The sequence below is a fragment of the Penicillium malachiteum genome (genome assembly GCF_028827825.1).
Source record: "Penicillium malachiteum strain IBT 17515 chromosome Unknown utg000005l:1.0-9002435.0:326005.0-9005861.0, whole genome shotgun sequence".
Lineage (NCBI taxonomy): Eukaryota > Fungi > Ascomycota > Eurotiomycetes > Eurotiales > Aspergillaceae > Penicillium > Penicillium malachiteum.
This window is the reverse complement of record NW_026643099.1, coordinates 7,116,473-7,135,253: the sequence shown is the minus strand read 5'-3', so window position 1 is coordinate 7,135,253 and position 18,781 is coordinate 7,116,473. Positions and strand designations below refer to the sequence as shown.

General features: G+C 46.6%; 9 protein-coding genes across 9 annotated transcripts; 5 read left to right on the top strand and 4 right to left on the bottom strand.

Moving 5' to 3' along the window:
• Positions 1-923: 923 nt before the first annotated feature.
• On the top strand, positions 924-1,210 carry N7483_012649 (uncharacterized protein; the record flags this gene model as incomplete). The annotated part of the gene is made up of 2 exons (XM_057096076.1): positions 924-1,092; positions 1,164-1,210. 2 exons carry the CDS (start codon positions 924-926, stop codon positions 1,208-1,210), a joined length of 216 nt encoding a protein of 71 aa, XP_056942047.1.
• A 150-nt stretch (positions 1,211-1,360) lies between these two features.
• N7483_012648 (Pectin lyase fold/virulence factor) lies at positions 1,361-4,281 on the top strand (the record flags this gene model as incomplete). The annotated part of the gene is made up of 4 exons (XM_057096075.1): positions 1,361-1,371; positions 1,435-1,473; positions 1,522-2,596; positions 2,653-4,281. The coding sequence occupies 4 exons, from the start codon at positions 1,361-1,363 to the stop codon at positions 4,279-4,281; spliced, it is 2,754 nt and encodes a 917-aa protein (XP_056942046.1).
• A 1,719-nt stretch (positions 4,282-6,000) lies between these two features.
• Positions 6,001-7,107, top strand: N7483_012647 (dehydrogenase; the record flags this gene model as incomplete). Its single annotated transcript, XM_057096074.1, has 3 exons — positions 6,001-6,405; positions 6,470-6,930; positions 6,981-7,107. 3 exons carry the CDS (start codon positions 6,001-6,003, stop codon positions 7,105-7,107), a joined length of 993 nt encoding a protein of 330 aa, XP_056942045.1.
• A 1,091-nt stretch (positions 7,108-8,198) lies between these two features.
• On the top strand, positions 8,199-8,849 carry N7483_012646 (uncharacterized protein; the record flags this gene model as incomplete). Its single annotated transcript, XM_057096073.1, has 1 exon — positions 8,199-8,849. The coding sequence occupies one exon, from the start codon at positions 8,199-8,201 to the stop codon at positions 8,847-8,849; it is 651 nt and encodes a 216-aa protein (XP_056942044.1).
• A 1,402-nt stretch (positions 8,850-10,251) lies between these two features.
• N7483_012645 (putative GPI anchored protein) lies at positions 10,252-10,755 on the top strand (the record flags this gene model as incomplete). Its single annotated transcript, XM_057096072.1, has 1 exon — positions 10,252-10,755. One exon carries the CDS (start codon positions 10,252-10,254, stop codon positions 10,753-10,755), a length of 504 nt encoding a protein of 167 aa, XP_056942043.1.
• Positions 10,756-11,469: 714 nt separating this feature from the next.
• Positions 11,470-13,527, bottom strand: N7483_012644 (putative GABA permease (Uga4); the record flags this gene model as incomplete). The annotated part of the gene is made up of 9 exons (XM_057096071.1): positions 11,470-11,669; positions 11,744-12,128; positions 12,177-12,263; positions 12,322-12,573; positions 12,644-12,855; positions 12,911-13,058; positions 13,119-13,166; positions 13,233-13,378; positions 13,437-13,527. The coding sequence occupies 9 exons, from the start codon at positions 13,525-13,527 to the stop codon at positions 11,470-11,472; spliced, it is 1,569 nt and encodes a 522-aa protein (XP_056942042.1).
• Positions 13,528-14,494: 967 nt separating this feature from the next.
• Positions 14,495-14,869, bottom strand: N7483_012643 (uncharacterized protein; the record flags this gene model as incomplete). The annotated part of the gene is made up of 1 exon (XM_057096070.1): positions 14,495-14,869. One exon carries the CDS (start codon positions 14,867-14,869, stop codon positions 14,495-14,497), a length of 375 nt encoding a protein of 124 aa, XP_056942041.1.
• Positions 14,870-14,901: 32 nt separating this feature from the next.
• On the bottom strand, positions 14,902-15,528 carry N7483_012642 (NmrA-like family domain-containing protein 1; the record flags this gene model as incomplete). Its single annotated transcript, XM_057096069.1, has 1 exon — positions 14,902-15,528. One exon carries the CDS (start codon positions 15,526-15,528, stop codon positions 14,902-14,904), a length of 627 nt encoding a protein of 208 aa, XP_056942040.1.
• Positions 15,529-16,909: 1,381 nt separating this feature from the next.
• Positions 16,910-17,951, bottom strand: N7483_012641 (uncharacterized protein; the record flags this gene model as incomplete). The annotated part of the gene is made up of 3 exons (XM_057096068.1): positions 16,910-17,223; positions 17,276-17,576; positions 17,628-17,951. 3 exons carry the CDS (start codon positions 17,949-17,951, stop codon positions 16,910-16,912), a joined length of 939 nt encoding a protein of 312 aa, XP_056942039.1.
• Positions 17,952-18,781: the final 830 nt, after the last annotated feature.

The following is an 18,781-nucleotide window of genomic DNA, read 5'->3' as shown; positions in this document are numbered from 1 at the left end:
AAACTCTTGTCTCAGCTGGTCGACTGTGAGGGTGGTTTGTGGAGAGGGAGTCATGATTTTATCTATTGGCTCTCGTTCTCAACATGGGAAACTTGAAGGAAAGCTACTATTTATTTTTGATCCGCAATGCCAGAGTGTGAGATTCAATGGTTTGAAACTATGCAAAGCTTTTCGTTGACTTGATTTCAAATTGACGGTCTCACATAAATTGATTGTTGGAGCACAGATCGAGCTGACATTTTCCCTTATTTCTCCGTCCGTGAAACCTAGGGAATAATCCCATCATGCTGATGGCTCATAAACTATTTGGCGCTTATGACTTGAACTCAAGCCCAGATCATATGAATTCTTTATTAAAATGAGAAATCCAAATATCACAGTTTTGAAATATGCTAGTTTCCAACAAGGGTGACTCCCGAGGTCTAAGTATAGGAGCCTATAAACATCATGATACATTTGGTATATCTATCCCCTTTAATTCAGCTACTTATATCTCTTACCAGTACTTTCGAATATTCAATATTAGTTATCTCTTACCTTAGTCATCTCTTATTTCGACTATATATCTCTCACTTTACTCAGACATCTCTCACTTCAAGTTTCGCTTCAACTTGAACTTGAAGTTTAAACATCTCTCACTTAAGCCTTATCTATTATTCAAGTCTTCATATCACGATAATAAAGCAACTAGCAGTGAGCTAGGTGATCGAAATTTATTATAGGAAAATGGGGTTTGGTCGCATTGCCATTACAGGTTTCTGTGGTACCCAGCTCATACTCTATCACAGGAAGTTTAAAGACAGCAGTCCACGCACCACTCTTGAGAATCTTGGAAGTAAACTAGCTGTTCAATGACATCACATATATTTAATTCGCAATGAAATCTCTCAAAATCAAGATTATCTCCAGACTCACAAGCCTAGATGTTCAAGTTCTTAAGCCAAGGTCTGGCAAGGGATGATCCGCGCGGCCGAGACTCCGCGCAGAGCAACCGGCAGCTGACAACCGCATTCCAAACAAACATCTCCACAACACTTTCATACCAATCGGCCATTGTTATTGGCATAACTGGAATGACGGGGAAACTGGCATGTATGGTCCAGATCACATAGCCAGCCTTTCTTCGGCCATGTTTTGTTTATCTTCTCTTCTTTCTCCCTCAGCGTGCTTTTCTGATACAGAACGAGGTCGCGAGATCGAGGATGCGTAGCAATTTGTGCTTGAGTGTTCTTGCAGCTACCGCTACGACGGTATCATGTGCAATTATTCCTATCCCAGAGGAATCAGTGCGAGCGGCGATTCATGCTATACCTGAAGCGCCGGCTCAGCCTCCATCAAATGCATTTCACATAATTCCACCATGGCTGGCGAGTTTGATTGAGTCGTATGTATACAATAGAATCTGATCGGTTTTCAATGCTAACTCTTCATCAGAGGAACTCTACCGACTCCAACCAGCGATGATGAGACCCCGTATGTATCTCCACTGCTGATTCTGGAGCATCGCTGATACTTTTCCAGGAGCGTACAGCCAACGCCTGACCCAATTGTGACGCCTAGTACAGCTCCTAGTGCTGAACCTACAGCTTCACCAGTGGAAGCTGTACCTGATACCACTTCAGCTCCATCTACTACTTCTATTAGTGTACCAAGCAGCACTCCAGCTCCACCAAGCAGCACATCTTCATCAAGTAGTACTTCGACATCATCAACAAGTACCTCGACTACAACCATTTCGCCCAGCAGCTTTCCGATTGTTACGCCCAGTACCAGTAGTCCACCGGTTGCTCCCTCAACCAGTTCATCAACACAGACATCAAGTACGCGCATCAAATCTCCCTCACAGGACATTTCAAGCGTACCAGTACCATCGAGTACAACGAGTACAACAAGCACGACACGGGAAACTCCAAGCACAACTCCGAGTTCAGTGAGTGCCAACATAGCGCCAGCTGGCTCGGCATTTGTACCGGCTACAAAGACATGTCCCGGAGTCGCAAGACAATCGTCAGATATCTATTGGCTGGATGATCAGGATCATAACCAAGGTGGCGCGGGATATGCCCCGTACGCTGCTGGTACCAAGGTGTACCCTGTGTACCGCAATGTGATGGACTACAATGTTGTCAACGATGGTTCCGGTGATCAGACAGCCAAGCTTCAACATGCCATTGATGATGATGGGAATGGCGGCTCTCGTAAAGGCAGAGGTACTACACGTTACCCAGCGGAGGTTTTCCTACCAGGTGGTACATACACTCTTGGAAGCACCTTGACTCTCACGGTTGGCACGATAATCATTGGAGACCCTCGCAATCCACCTGTTATTAAAGCCAGTCCCAACTTCCAGGGCCAGTTCCTTATCATGGGCTATGATAAACACAATGGGAACCCGGAGACCAGTTTCATGATTCTGATGAAGAACATCATCCTGGATACCACTGCTATCCCTGTCAATAGCAAGATCACTGCATTGCAGTGGGGCGTTGCTCAGGGCTCAGGGTTGACGAATATTGAAATTCGCATGCCAACGAACTCGAAAGGACACACCGGTATTGATATCAATGCTGGCTCTACGATCGCGGTCACTGACGTGGTGAGTTTTCATCTCGATACTAGAGTTATGACATAGTCAATGCTAATTTCTAATAGAAAATCGTCGGTGGCGCCACTGGTATCATCAACTCGAACCAACAGGTCAACTTTAAGAACATCCAATTCCTCGGCTGTGGTACCGCATTTGACGCAAAGGGAGGATGGACCGTCCTTCTCCAGGGCGCGAGATTTGAGTCTTGTGGTACTGGTATCAATATGACCAGCAATGGACTGGGCAGCTTGGTCCTGCTTGACTCCACTGTGATAAACTCTGGTCCTGCTGTCAGATTCCATGACTCCTCTCACGATACTGGAAGCCAGAACAGTCAGTTCCTCATTCAGAACCTAGCGCACGATGGCACAAACCCGATCGCTGTGGACAGTGAAGGGAACACTCGTCTCGCCGCAACTGCTCACGTTGATACCTGGCTTTGGGGTACTCTAGTCGAGGGAGAGTATGAACAAGGTGCAAACCATAATACCGAGAGACCTGGAACTCTGCTTGTAAACGACAAGTTCTTCACCAAGTCACAACCGACCTACAACGAGTACACTGCTGCCGATGTAGTCAACGTGAAGACTGTTTCAGGTTTCCCTGTGAAGGGCGATGGTGCTACAGATGACACCAAGTCTCTCAACGCCATCTTGAAGCAAAACGCAGAGAACTGCAAGATCACCTTCATTCCATATGGTATCTACCGAGTCTCCGATACCCTTTTTATCCCGGTCGGCAGTCGTATTGTGGGTGAGGCTTGGTCAGTCATCTCCGGCTACGGTAACGGCTTCAAAGACATCAAGAATCCCAAGGCAGTTGTTCAGATCGGTAACCCAGGAGATGTGGGTCTGATCGAGATCCAGGATATGCGATTCTCAGTTGCAGAGATCCTACCTGGTGCCAAGGTGGTGGAAATCAATGCTGCTGGCTACTCACCCGGTGATGTTGGAATTTGGAACTCGGTTGTCCTGGTAGGAGGCACAGCCGAAACAAGCATCGCCAATGTCTGCAGCTCTCAAGACCCGAAGGACTGCATGGCTGCGTTCATGGTCATGCACCTCACCGAATCGTCCTCAGCTTACATCGAGAATTTCTGGGGATGGACCGCAGACCATAATCTCGACAGCACATCGCTTCTTACCATTGTGTCTACTGGCCGTGGAATTCTAGTCGAGGCGACCAAGGGAACCTGGCTTACTGGTACAGGCTCGGAGCACCACTGGTTATACAATTATAATTTCCACAATGCAGCCAACGTATACGCGGGTCTTCTTCAAAGTGAGAGCCCATACATGCAAGGCTCTGGTGAGTACCAGAATGCACCAGCACCATGGACCGTGGAACCCAGTCTCGGTGATCCGGACTTTACATGGTGTGGAGCAACAGACCAGAAGTGTCGAACTGCCCTAGCCACCAACGTGGACGGCGGATCTAATATTGCGTTGTACAACTCTGCCGCATGGGCATTCTTTGATGGGTACTGGAACGGTCTGTATAATGAGCCTTGCAGTGGAAAGTGCCAAACGAACATGATGCGCGTGGCAGCTGCTCCACAGAATCTGGTCTGGTACTCCATCAGTACGCGTATGACTGATGTGATGATTCTGGATGGGAAGACTAACCCGCGAGAGGCGGATCATCCCGGTGGATGGGAGGGTGTTATCCAGGCTTATGGGGAGTTTTCTTCTTGATTTATTTCTTTCTGTTTTCGTTTTTTCTCCTGTTCTTGGCTTGAACATATGCATATGAGTAGATTATTAGACTAAACATAATCATAATGAGGTCCTATCGTCAAATTGAAGTCGCTGTAAGCACCAAGTAGAAAAATCCACTCAAGATTGATCAATTCCCAGGTATAAAGCCACCGCTCCAGGGGGGGGGGTGCATTGACCACTAGTATACAACATCTTTCTCTCCCTGAATTGGTAGAATAGATACAACAGAGAGCCCACGCCCCCATAATTGACGCCCTGCTTCAAATCATCCAGGTCAGATGGGAAATCCACTTGCTCTAGATCCACGACCATAATCGTACCATCGTCGCAAAGAATGAAATTGTCCAGTCGCTGATCTAGGTATTCCGCTCCAAGTGTGTGAGTATTGCCTTCATCGATTTCTCAAGCTTACGTCGAAGCTCCTCTTCTGAAACAGGCAGCATGCTTCTTGCAAAATGGAGAAGGTTACTCCCGATTGAACCACTTCGGAAATAATAATAGCAGGAGAGTCTTCGAACGTCGCTTGACCGAAAAAGGTTGGAATCACGGATCCTTGGAGACTCTTCAATTTTTCATAGACCTCGATTTCTTGTTGGAACTCAGATTCTCATTCTTCTTTTATTTTCTTGAGAATTACCACGGTCGGAAGGCCTCACAAATCCTGGTTGAATCTGAGCTCCTAGCGATATACTTGTCGGCGTGGATGTAGTTGTTTGACACTTTCCGCGTGGATAGGGACGTTATTAAAGTAGAACAACTTCTGCTACTATGTGAACGATAATGGTGACTTTCATCCTAATATCACATACCTGCATGTTCTTCAAAATAGTATCCATAACGAGGACGTTGGAATCAAAAGTTTTTGTAAGTCATCAAGGGGCTCAAGGGGTAATATAAGCCCCATTCACCAAAGCCTCGGGCCAAACCTATTGATGACTAAGGTTGTGATTCATTTATTAATTTTTGATCGACTTCAAAGGTTCATGTAGTTTGATATTTTGAATTCTCAGCATTCGACAAGTCTCGGGATCTCCCATATTGATCCATGAGTCGCAGGATTAAAAAGACGGAGTCCGGACCTCGGGAGAGACTGGCGCGGTCCGAGAATCTATATCCGCACTCCGATCACTCCAAGCTACAATAACACGGCGAGATTCAAGTTTGAACTTGAACTGAACACGAGGATTCACATGGCACTGACTACTGGGGCAGGCATGTCTTATTTTTTTTTTAAAAAACCTTGGAATGTTTTGATTTTCCATCACCTCCAGGGCTTGCATCGGACTCGGAGACTAGTACATAATAGCATTGTCTCGCCTACTACAGATATATATCCATCGGATGCCAGTGTCCGTTCGCAAATGAAGAATACTAGCTGAATCCCGTGTCAGTATTAGAGAGATTGACTCGGAGATATCTTGAGAGCAAAAATACATACTAGTACTACCTAGGTAGCTTTACATCGGACTTAATATGATGTCTGGAGTTAACTTGGGAGCAAAGATCCTTCAGGCCGCCCGCGGACCCCAAACCGTGACTATATTTCTAGCTTGAGCGCCCCCCCCCCAGGGCCTTTCACCGCGCACATGTGCACATGTGCACTCTTCCCAACTTCAAGTTCAAGTTAAACCCAAAGCATTTCAAGCTCTTAATTATTTGAACCTCAAATTATTACCATTTCAAGTTGTCAGCAAGATGGGAGGCATGGCAGGATTCATGTATCGGCAGCTCACTTTCACCCCGAAACCACTGCCCTCTTCTATCACTCTAGATGGAAAAACGGCTATTGTCACGGGTGGAAATACAGGTCTTGGGCTTGAAGCGGCGAAAGAGATGGCGAGACATGGCATTTCCAGGGTCATCCTTGGGGTTCGGACTGTCTCGAAAGGAGAGGCTGCCAAAAGCGAGATTGTGGCCCAGTCGCCAAACTGTGATGTGCTGGTTTGGAAGCTAGATCAGGAGTCTTTCTCCAGTATGCATGCATTCAGCGAGCGCGTGGTTCAGGAGCTGGATTGTTTGGCCATTGTTATATTGTGTGCAGGGGTCAAACTGTTGGAGTATATCAAATCCGAGAATACTGGTCATGAAATGAATGTCCAGGTCTGTCGCATCCTATCTCGATGAATCTCTGATTATTAGAATGACCTAACACAACGCGATACAGGTTAATCATATTGGAACTGCCCTTTTATCTTTGCTTCTCCTCGGTCCTCTACAGAAGACTGCGAATGCTAACCCCGGTCAAAAAACTCGACTGACAATCGTCACATCCGAAGTTCATTTCTGGACTAGGTTTGAAGCAAAGGATGCGCCAAATATTCTTGCCCGTCTAGACGAACCTTCTTCCTTTGGAGAAGGAATGGATCGATATAATACCAGCAAGCTCCTGAATATATTGTGGTTGCGGGAGTTGAGCTCCGTGCTTGGGCCGGATGTTATTGTCAACGGAGTGAATCCTGGTCTATGTGCGAGTACATTGCACCGGTCGGATACCACTCCAGGAATCGCCATATTTAACAAAATATTTGCTTGGAGCTCGGAACAAGGAGGGCACAATCTGGTAGATGCAGCGATTCAACATGCCACAGACCAGGGAGTTTATATAAGTGAGCAGGTTGTGAAGAAGTAAGTTTCTTGATACTTTTGCGAAACTTTTCACTAACATCCTTTAACAGACCATCCTCCTTTGTGTTGTCTCCACAAGGCAAACAAGCACAGACAAAGCTCTGGAACGAAACCATTACATTGCTTCAAGAAGCGCTGCCGGGGATTGACCTCTTGAGCCCTCTTCTAACAATGTAGATCCTTAACTTGTTTGATATCTGATTGAATTGATAGATTCGCATTTCGCTTGGCATTACATTAACTAGCATCATTGGTCTAGTGGTAGAATTCGTCGTTGCCATCGACGAGGCCCGTGTTCGATTCACGGATGATGCACATTTCTTTTTGATTTTTTGATTTTTCATTCTTTTTTTGTGGCGTTTGTGTGTTGCCTGGCTCTGGGCCCCACTTCAAACAAGCTCCTTTTTTGCTTGTGCGGAGAAGCCCATGACTACGACGATCAATGCATGTCCTTTCGGTACATTAGTACCTTAAGTTTTAACTCTATTTTAATACACGCGGATTCCAGCAACTTGAGATACCAATCGGATAACGGTCTTCTGGACCCTCTGGTGCTATTTTATACCTCTCATAGTCTGTCTCTATGTAGTCGGTGTAGACAAAGTACGCTTCTTGTTCGGTCGCTAATCTGTGGACCTGTCGGTCGCTTATGAATGGAGGAGCTCGATGCAGATTCTCTCGTCGCGACTTATTATCGTCTTCTGGGTTATGGAACAGTTCACTGTCTTTGACCCATGGGTATTCCTTATTTCTTCTTGCAGAGTATCCGTGGAGATAATCGCTCATTAGGTGTGTCGCCTTAAGGGCAAGTAGAGAACCTTCCAGGCTTGTGTATTGGTTCAGGTTAATTATTGCCTTCCAGGCTTACTTTGCTGGTTGCTGCCGAGAGAGGATGAGGTGTACTATGTGCTGTATGGAAAGAGTGAGATCAGTAGACTTCAACTTGAAATTATATACCCCTGGAGAATCAGGCGCGAGTGATCTACTGATAGTATGCCTTCGATAAGAGCCCATAACAATACTACTACCTAGTACACAATAACATTGAAATCACTCCACCTCACCTTCTCCTTCCCTCCTCTCACTCATACTTTTCCAACCCGCGTCAACCTCCTCGCTTCACTAGACGCGATCCAGGTTATTCGGAATCGTCATATCCAACATCACCAAACCTTCCAGGAGTCCCAAGCCGCTAGAGAATTAATCCTCTTTCGCAATGACTCAAAGTCGCGTCTATGCTCCAAATATGGAATATCAGTAAGTCATACATGACCGAATTCTCTCAACAGAAGACTGACATCGGCCTTAGACATGATCCAGGTCCCCAAGACCTTACCTTGACACCCGGCCGACAAGAGATTCCGGAACAGACCCTCCGCGACATAAAGGAAAAACTCTCACCCTATGAGAGATCGTTCCTTATCAACATGTTCCATGAGATAGTGAAGCGCGACATGCAAATCTGCACCTCAGAGGTATCTCTTGATCATTTCAATCCCGTCCTCAGAGATGATACTGCCTGTGAATCTGCAACACATGTTCCCACCAAAGAGGCGGATGAGCCAAACCCCAAAATATTCAGACGCAAGCAACGCCCGGACGTGATCATCGCCTATCATGATTTGTTGAAAGCGCGCTACGAAATACAACAGAGCTCTAAAAATGCGAACCAATGCCAGGATGAAGATACATTGACCGAGTCTGGCAAGACTCTTCGAGATGCTCAAAATCGTTTTGTACAAGCCTCACGACACTGCCGAATCTCCTCTCAGCGCCTCAAGATCATTAGAGATGCCCTACGAAGCGAAACCTGTGCCACCAATGAAGAAGAAAAGGAATGTCGTGATATCAGCGAAAGAACTTCCGTCAATCTTTCCTGGGTGATGCCACTTTCAATCAATATCCAGATCAAGCGTTGATGCTTCTGTTTTCTACTTATGTTGGTGTTCTCTCAGCTGATGGTGCTTGATGCTTGATACTTGATGCGTCAGTTTTAGTTGAATGTCATTTCCGTTATTGGTTGTTTTGTTCTTAGCCAAAATATCCAAAAGAATGCTTCTTGAAATGAGAGGATAAGATAGTAACTTACTATTAAAGCATTTTTATAACCTGTAGGGTGCTTCCATTAAATGGTCAGTAGTTGGTCAAATCCGCCAAACGTGCAGCCTTATTCACAAGGTGTCTACAAATCATGTAAGCATTTCACGTGACTTCCAATGTGGCTGTGTGTGGCTATGATTGGTTGGAATCCTGCTGTGTACATATTTCTCTCTGCACAATATTCCGTGAGATTCCGACTTGCTTGAACCGACTTCGCCCCGCTGGTGGCGTCCTACCAAGACCCGTTGATGCCCATTGTTTCTATTTCGATTCTACTTCAAACGTCATGCTTTCTTGGCTTATGGCATTATTTCCCAGCATAGTGTCTGACCCCAGTCAATGAGGCGTGTCAAAGGCGCGGAGACGCGCAATAGAGCAAATGCCGCGCTCAGATATCTCCACCCTGCTGTCAAGAGTCAAGACTCAAGACAAGAAGGGAACAACTTACAACTGTCAAACTACAGGAACTTGTCACTCAACTTGAAATATCGGAAACTAATTCCCAAGACAAAGGGAGTAAAAGTGGCTAACATGGATATGTCCTCCGGCGGATAACTATTCACTGACCCAGGGGCCGCAGCGTGGCGGTGACCATCATCAAGTTTAGCAATAAACTTAACAACCTCCAAAGGCAGCAGTATAAACGACTGATGTTTCTAATTTCGGGAAATCAATAAACAGGGATCGCGCAGAACCTGGAATCAAAGGATGCGCTGTTATACGCTACAACATATTCAATGCATAAGGCCGGCTCTGCTCACGCGAGTCACTCATACATACGGAAAGGCTCACCTGGGGCCAAACGCATGAAAACAAATCATCGGCATACGGGTCCCTCAACTCTGGACCAAGTGGACCCCCAGAAATGACGATTGCCTTTTTAAAATTGCCTCTACTGTCTTCCCCGATCATTCGGCGGGAATTAGTGCAGATCGCTCCCTTCCCGTCCCGAAGTAGCAGTGTCGTTCCAAGGTTGCCACACTGCCACACTTATTTCCGCTGCCTAATGCCCTGATCAAGAACCTTCCTTTTTTGTGCAGATCTATATTGGCGGAAGATCAGTCCATGGATCAGAGAGCATCACGTATATAAATGCCTGTGGATTCCCCAGATCTTGTTGGATATCACAATCAACTACCCAACCTAACCACACCTAATACAATACCCACTACTTTACACTCTTCCTCAACCTAATACCTCAAAAACTCCACTATTACCAAAATGAAGTTCACTCTGATCACCTCCATGATCCTCGCCAGCACCGGCCTGGTGGCTGCCGACTGGGACAGCATCGAGTCGTACGGCGAGAGCGTATACTCCAACGCCAAGACCTTTGGTGAAGGAGTGGCTTCCGCCGCTGAGACCTTCGCATCCGGAGTCCATTCCAATGCTGACAGTGCCGCCTCCGCCGCCGAGACCTTTGCTTCGGGAGTTGAGTCCGCTGCTGAGACCTTTGCCTCAGGTGTTGTATCCAGATGGACACACACTGAGGATGTCACCACTACCAACTCCAACGGCCAGACTACCACCCTCCACACTACTATCACATCGGCCGCAACCACCGGATCTGCCGCATCTGCTACTACTGGCACGGCAACTTCCACCGGTTCCTCTTCCTCTTCCTCCTCCAGCTCAACTGGTACCAACGCCGCTCCCCATGCCACCAGCATGGGTGTGGCTGCTGCTGGTCTTGCCGGTTTGGTCTACGTCATGGTCGCCTTGTAGGGTGACTGATATTATCAATCATATTCAACATAATCTACATCGTTTATGATATCAATTGATTCATCTCAACTCATGTATGACTAAGATTTACATGTGAGATCGATCATGCTTTTCTGTTCATGAAATTCCTTATGATTTATTCCGGGACGTCTAGCCGGCGTTGTATGTTATTTTCTTGTACATAGACGCATTTTGCCCATACCACAATTCAGATCTGATGATTTTGCCATGGATACAATCTTAGCTACTAAAATGTAGACTAAAAAACAGTGGAAGCTCAAATCGTTCAAAACTTAATACGGTGTTGGAGAATACCTAGGTTATTTCGAGAACCTCGGATCCAGCGTGTCTTTCATTTTACACCTACTAACTGACACAACCTGAGACAAAACCTAGCGTCAACTTGAAATACCCAAACAGTGCATTATGAAGATTTAGCCCCAATTTCAAACTGGCCAAGCACTCTTAACCCCTAAATTGGAAACACTCGGATACGAGATACGGACGGCCCGAACAGCCCCAGGTTTCAGCCCTTCTGGAATTCTAGAATCAGGGATTAAGCCCATCTGGACATGAAAAGCAAAGGATCATTTGTTTCATCCGAAACTGTTGCCGGATTTGTTTCAAGAAAGTTAATGGTAAGCAAGGGTAAGAAAAAAGTGTTTCCGTTTTATGCTAGTGTCTATTGACAATTTTCTGCTCACTATCGGGGCATCATTCCTCCTTCATGGTAGCTGGAGATTCCTGTTGCAGGGAGACTGAGGGAGGAATTGAATTATCAGAGCCAGTTGAATCTCCCTCTTGGACTGTCATCCTAGGCCCGGTAAACCAATGTCGAGCAAAGAGGAAATAATAAACCATACACCCGATCCAAACGAAGCCATTAATAACAACTGTATAATTCATACCGGCAGCTAGAAGGTTATAGTTAACAGATAAATTCTCAACAGTGATAGCGCACACGGTGCAGCTCGGATAAAGTACTTACGAGCTGGATTAGGCCCGCTCGTGGGGAACATGGACAAGACAACTCCGAACAGAAGATAAACAACAGCAATCCATGCAATTGGCTTGCTAAACCGTCCAGTATAAAACTCGCCCGGTCGGAAACGATCTTGACCCCAGACAAGACGACAAAAAATAGGCGTACCCCACGATAAATAGTTACTCGCGACGAAGAGAGAGAAAAGCGCGTTTGTGGCTGCACTGTTAATCAAACAAAGTAGACCGAGGAGGAGGGATACGATCACTAATCCACAGATCATGCGAACAGGCTGGTACTGAATGCGCTTGCTAACATGTCTGAAGAAGGTCGAGAAAGGGAGGGCCCCGTCACGGGAGAAAGCCCATGCTTGACGTGAGGCGGCGACGATCTAGAGCTGTTAGAGCAAGTTCATTTAGTCTATCCGTGGGATACATACCAGACTAAGACCAATAAGATACTGTATTATGCAGAGAACGATCATGAAACCCAGAGCTCCATGTTTTCCCAACGCATCATAGTATATCTGTGGTAAACATGCATTCAGTAGGTTGAAAGTTATAAGTGGGATCGAGACCTCCTACCTGTGCCATAGGCTGCCCAAATTTACTATTGATCGTCTGTGTCACATCCTGTTTCATCGTGGCAGCCATAACAGCCAGAACTAAGAATCCAAGCACACAGGCCGAGCCAGCAGAGAACATGATTCCCAAGGGGACAGCCTTCGCAGCATGTAAAGCCTCCTCACTCATGTGTACACATGAGTCGAACGACCCGATAGACCAAATAGGAGCTAACCAAGAAAGCATGAATGCCCACCCAGTAGGCCATGTCGTCTCGTTATCGATGTGTCTGAACACATAGCCCCCCCGAGTTAAGAGACTCTCCTCGAGTGACCTTGCCTACTGGCAATGCGATCACAGTCGCAATCACCAGAGCGACATTGATAAAGATGCAGAATGTCTGGATTGTAGGCATGACACGACCAGTCAGAGCCCCGGAACATCCGTGTATGAGAATAAGAGCAATATAGATAGCATAGATCTCACCACGTGAGGGTGACCATATATCCTCACGGGAGATATTGATGCATGAGATTATCATGAGCGCGAGGGTATCTAGCGAATGGCAGTGTGAGAAATAGCACAAATTCTGATAAATTAACCGACTTACAATCCACTGAGCAGATTCCACCGATGAGACCAAGAGTGTTACTATATCCGATCAAGAAGCTCAATGGATTTTTCCATTTTGGGCCTGCAAAGTAGTGCGTCCACCAGTACAGGCCTCCCGCTGTTGGCATGGCAGAAGCAAGATCAGACTGATAATGTTAGGCATTCCTTGAGATAAATCATGTTCAGGACTCAAATTTGACACATACCATCGCAAGTCCAACGATAAAAATGAATATGCTAGCAGTAAACCACCCCTACACGAGATCAGTCACTCCAGATGTCAATCATCAATATCACATAACAACTTTGCGACTTCTTACCCAGACCATACCGACCGGGCCAGCAGGTAAAGAGAACGAAAGAGTCGACGCGATCGAGGGTACCAGACCCATAATACTAAACGCAATTGCAAAAACTTGAGGCGTAGTATATTGCCTCTTCAATTCTTGCTTATACCCCATTTTCGCTATCTCTGTCAGCATACGACCGAGTTCAGAACCCCGCAAAGTGCAATGACACCATACCTAGCAGAGCCGAGTCCCCAGAACCAGCAAGACTATTCGCATCGGACGCGACCGCCGCTTCGGCATCTCGCCTACCATGAGAGTCATCCATATTGAAGCGTCAGTTGTTGCACAAGGATGAAGAACATGGCGAGAGGCTCTTCTCAAGAGCGCGTGCAGATTTTAAAGTTGAAGAACCCTAAATCGGGAAATGGTTGCACAAGGCTAGACAGGCCAGACATATGCGGGTCTTAGGGGCCCGCAGGGGTGTGTTTTGTCGTTCTTATTGTAGATCGGGTGATCTGAGGTGGAGCTGTTCATCCTCCTAGCGGGAGAGCTAGTGAAGCCTCACGGTGATAGCTTGAGATGGGCTTCGTGAGGTATTTTAATATGGATTCTATCACCTCTTGAGAGTGAAGTCTTCAAGTCTATTTCTTTTATGACTTCGGGCATTATTGCTTCAAATGTTGCGGAACATGATCCTTGCATTCAAGTTTGTGTTGGGCAGGAATTTAGTGGAGACTGCAATGCGCGTCAGCAGCCAACTTCCACGCCCCCTTTTTGCGGTTCTTGGCATGCTGATGATTTGCGATGACGACTCATGTGTTAGTGTGTGTTCGTCAAAAGAAATGTACTAGTATTATAGGGTCTTGAGTTAATGGAATGAGTGGTGCTACTATACGCTGTGAATTGGCTGACATTAGGGACCCCTGGTTGAGAACCAGGCATTTGCATATGTGCTAACGGTAACTTGGATAAGGTATGCATCTCTGTCAACTGGTCTGAAAGCTGATGTACATATCAAAACAAGTCGGTTATATGATAATTCTATCCAATGCTAACACAGGTTCATGTAAGCAGAACTACCTGATTAACTAGCTCATTGATACCCAATCAGATAGTTCAGGTGGTGACGCCAGTTTCGGGCACTAGAGTATATGAGTATTCATGAGCTTCTCAACTTCCTGACACGCTTGTTAATGTTACCTAGCTACTTTTGTTTAACACAACAGACCAATCTTGGCGGGCTGCCCACTCTTTCCAACTCGTCATCGGGCAGTCGATACCAGTCTGTCACCTTATGTTAGAGTGAGCCATTCTGATTTTAAGCGTACAGGTGAACTTGCCTTGCGAATGTCCGCCGCAGTGAGAAGAGTTCTACCTCCATCGTATCCTGGGTCCGTACTATAGGAAAACATGTACGCTACCTCGATGCCACAGTCTCGATCGGGAGTCATTTCAATCATTTCATCAGGAGTGATTTGTCGATAAGACGCAAGCGCGCCAGTTATGTCGCTCCAAGTCTTGATCCAATCGGTCCAACTACAAGTTGTCCCTTCAGCCATGTACTCTTTGCCAGGAGGCATTTGGTAGACAGCGAAGGTAAAAGTGCCCATATCTCCGACAGGATCTAAGTGTGGCACAAGCCTGTCTGGGGCTGTGGTGAAGCTCATTTCAAAAGACTCATTCGGGAGCTTGACGATCATTAGTCAAACTCTTCAATTATGGGAGCATTACCTGCCTTGCGGAAATACGAGTCAGGTAAGATGTTAAAACTTGTATAGAAGTAGCCGGTCTGGATGCAGGACATCTTGGCCGCAAGGTCAGGGTATTTTCTTCTAACGTAAAATGGGAAGATATCCGCTTTGGAGTCGAAATGGTACAATTCTTTGAATTCTCCCTGGCTAGACTTGGCGGCGTGGCTTAGCGTGGACACTAAGAAGCCGTTGGAGTCAAGAGAGTCACAGGTCGCTGCTGCTGCGTCAGCAATATTTCTGCCTTGCTGGTATTCGACATCGTACGCGAACCGAGCAGGCGAGATGCCCAGCCCACTGGCCTTCTGGCGGCAGTCCGGGCGAAAGAACGGCTCCCAGTAGTTCGTAACACTGAATATGACATTCGCATCCTTTAGAGCCAACTTGAGGCTTTCCAATTTGTCAAGGTCTGCTTTCATAACTTCAATGCCATCAGTCGCAAGCTTCTGTGCTGCGGGGGACGATGTATCGCGGGTCAAGCCACGGACACGGAAACCCGCCTTAAGAAACCAACGGGCGACAGACCCGCCTTGGTTTCCCGTGGCTCCTATGACACAGATGATCTTGTTCTCTGCCATAATAAATGTAAGCCTCTCCAAGCAAAACACAGATAGACTCGTAGAACTATCTGTCGGACCCAGGTGGAGAACTGATCGCCTACTTGTTGCCGACCGGAACCTTGGAAGATAGGTTGGTGGATTAGTAATTGGTTGCGCTAACTAACTAACTAACTACCTCCACCTGGGCAGGGCTAGTACTTTTACTAACTAGTGTTTCCTCATTGCCAACTATGGTGTACGATAGCCTGGAGGGGACAGTGGCCCACGACAGTGGCTCGCCTTTTAAATTTAGAACCAGTGAACCACCAATCCCAATGTTTCTCTGTCCCCTATGGCATATCGTAGCTAACAAAGATCCGTTCCTCGCCCTCCTGTTCCTGGAATTCGTCTTCTTGAGCCTGTTGAACTTTGTCAATCTCTCCCTTCCAGGCCCTTGCCCGAAGAGGAAGCCCTCAAAGACGGCATTTGGTCTTCTTTCACGAACTTGGTCAATTCTGTCGCGTTCTTAGGCGCGACATTCTTGTTTTCGTTATGCTTGTCGAAGATGATTAAACTCTTTCTCGTGTGAAGAGCAGGAGGAGAGGACGACGCCCCTTCATCGCGTGTCAAATCATCTTGTTGGTTTTGGAATTGGTTCTACTGTCAGCGGCAGCTTTGAGAATTTGCTCTTTCTCAGATGATGATAGGCTAAAAAGTGAAGTGAGAGAGGAAAGCTTTCGCTGCCGGTTTAAAACGCGCTGCACGCGCTGGAAAATCCCAGACGGACGCTAGAAAAGAAGAGATGAGACTTAGTTTCATGTACTAGGACCCCGACCGAAGAGAAAAAGAGTGCCGAGATTCGCAAAACAAAGTCTAGAAAAGAAGGAAGAGAGAAAGTGAGGCCTCGCAGCCCTGTAAGCTGCGAGGGCTGCCAAATGGGAACTTGGAACGTCAGCCCGAACTGAAGGTTACAGTACCTTGAAACCCTGTATACATACTATGGAACAGGCTAGGTATCCAGAACAGATCCTAGTGATTTATGGTCTTATCAACAATCTTGACTTCAAGAAAGATATTAAAATCGCTGATTCGGACGAGGAACGGATAATCCGAAGAATTAACTAATTGATATACAACATAGGCTTATAATCAATCATTTGCAGAATGAAAAGTACATCATCGAAGCTTTAGATGCCGAAGATGTTGAAGTTGAAGAGGCGAATGTCAAGGAGTTCAAGATCCAGGCGCAAAACATGAGTATTAGTGGTTTCGGATATTAAAGCTGTCTCATGGCAGGTCCGATGAAACGAACGAGTCAAGTTGTGAACAGTCATAGTTGAGATAAATTCAGGGAACTTCGTCATTCAACATGGCGAGTCATTCAACTCTGCCGAGAGTACCAAGATTTGGTTTAGGGAAGCTAAACCTGCTCCTCAGGGGGCACGACTGCACTCTCAGAGGAATCAGGGGCACGATGAACTTGATCCGTGAACGTCTTATCCGACGTAGCCATCGACTCCTTTCGAGCCCTGGCTTCCCACTCATTGAAGTCCTGACCAGGGTTGATATTCTCCCAGCGAACCCAACAGAGCAAGTGATAAAAGCCAGACGCCAAAAGCGATCCCAAGAGCGGGCCAACCCAATAGATCCAGTGGTATCCAGGAAAACTGCGATTAATGACATCGGGACCGAGCGAGCGAGCAGGGTTCAGGGATCCGCCGGTATAGTAATCACCTAGTCGATGAGAATAAGTAATGGGTCTTTGACATCGACAGATAAAACTTACCAATCAATTCAGTCACGAAGAAGGTCAATCCGATTCCAACAGGGGCCAGATATGTGGACTTGTGCTTGACAACTGCCAGCATGATAATCACCAGTACTAACTGCGCAGTCAAGAACATCTCAATAAACAGCCCTTGTGAGATAGAGGCGCCGCCACCAAGTCGAGTGGCGCAGTTAAGCGGTCCTGGGAACAGAGCGCTAACAACACCAGCGGATGCGATACCACCAAGTAACTGAGCAGGGAATACCAGTAAACCTCTAAGTACTGGCATGCCACCAGTCAAGCACAGAGCCAGGGTAACCTAAGATGATCAGCTTCACAATAACCTTGAACAGGGTTTACTGAGTCTTACCGCTGGGTTGAACAGACCTCCAGTAACACGGAAGAAAGCCCACACATTCACAGTCAGAGAGAAACCAAATGCCAGAGACGAGTACAGAAGGTTGGACGTGTTTGGATCTGAGCCAGGAGGAGGCATTGGGGTGTTCGAGACCTGGGCACCAGCAAAGGAGAAAAACAGAAACATGAACGTGCCGACAAACTCGCCTAACACACAGAGAAGATTATATCGCATCTTATCTGGGAGCTGGAGCATGGGGAGCTGACCACGTCCACCGGGTCCAGGCGGACCTCCCAGCGTAGAGGGGTCCGATACTTGTCGCTTGTGAAAGACCATATTGGCAATACGTCGCAACTATGATTTGTCGGGGTTGAATAGTATGACCACGTCAAGTTATAGCAGAGAACCCTCCAGATTTATCTCATAGAGGGATTACACAGCTCATTGACCCGTGTGGCCTGTTCGCGTTATTTATTGTCTACCACTGCAGGTGGTTCGTCCAGACGTCATCATCACTCTACAAGTGCAGGAGGCAACAAATCCATGTATCATCGATCTTCTCAGGGACCGGGGTAATCAGAGCTCAGATTTTGGGCTTACTAGGAGCTTAATACACCCGGTTTCACTGATTGGATTGTTACTGCCCGACCCGAGATTCAACCAAAGGAAGACGCTGAAGTGATGAGGTCAAGAAAGTTCGATGGGTGACAAAAGTACATAGTTCTTTAGATTAGGCTTTTAAGCTCAGAGATCAAGCCTGATTAGATGCTGTTTACTATTATCTTGATAATTGAATTAGGATGTGTCCATACAGTGGCCAGGCCAATGATAACAATGGTATAGTGGTTCCACGTTGGGATAAATAACTCCACATGTTTTGTTTGGACGGGTAAGTCGCCGGAATCGGATGTCATAGAGTCCACGGGTGTCTAGAACAGTCTGGTCCCGAATTTTATGGGGTTTCCAGAGAATGATCGACTCTATAAGCCTCGGTGATCCCCGTTATTGATCAATTAGACTTGTCAATGGCTGAAATTACCCACATATGCACCTGGGCACTCCCATATGAAATACTCGTAGAGGACCCGGTGCCTTGGATTGAAAGCCAAATTACCTGGCATCACAGCCAAAATAGTGAGTCATTCAAGTTCACTCAGTTGGCCTAA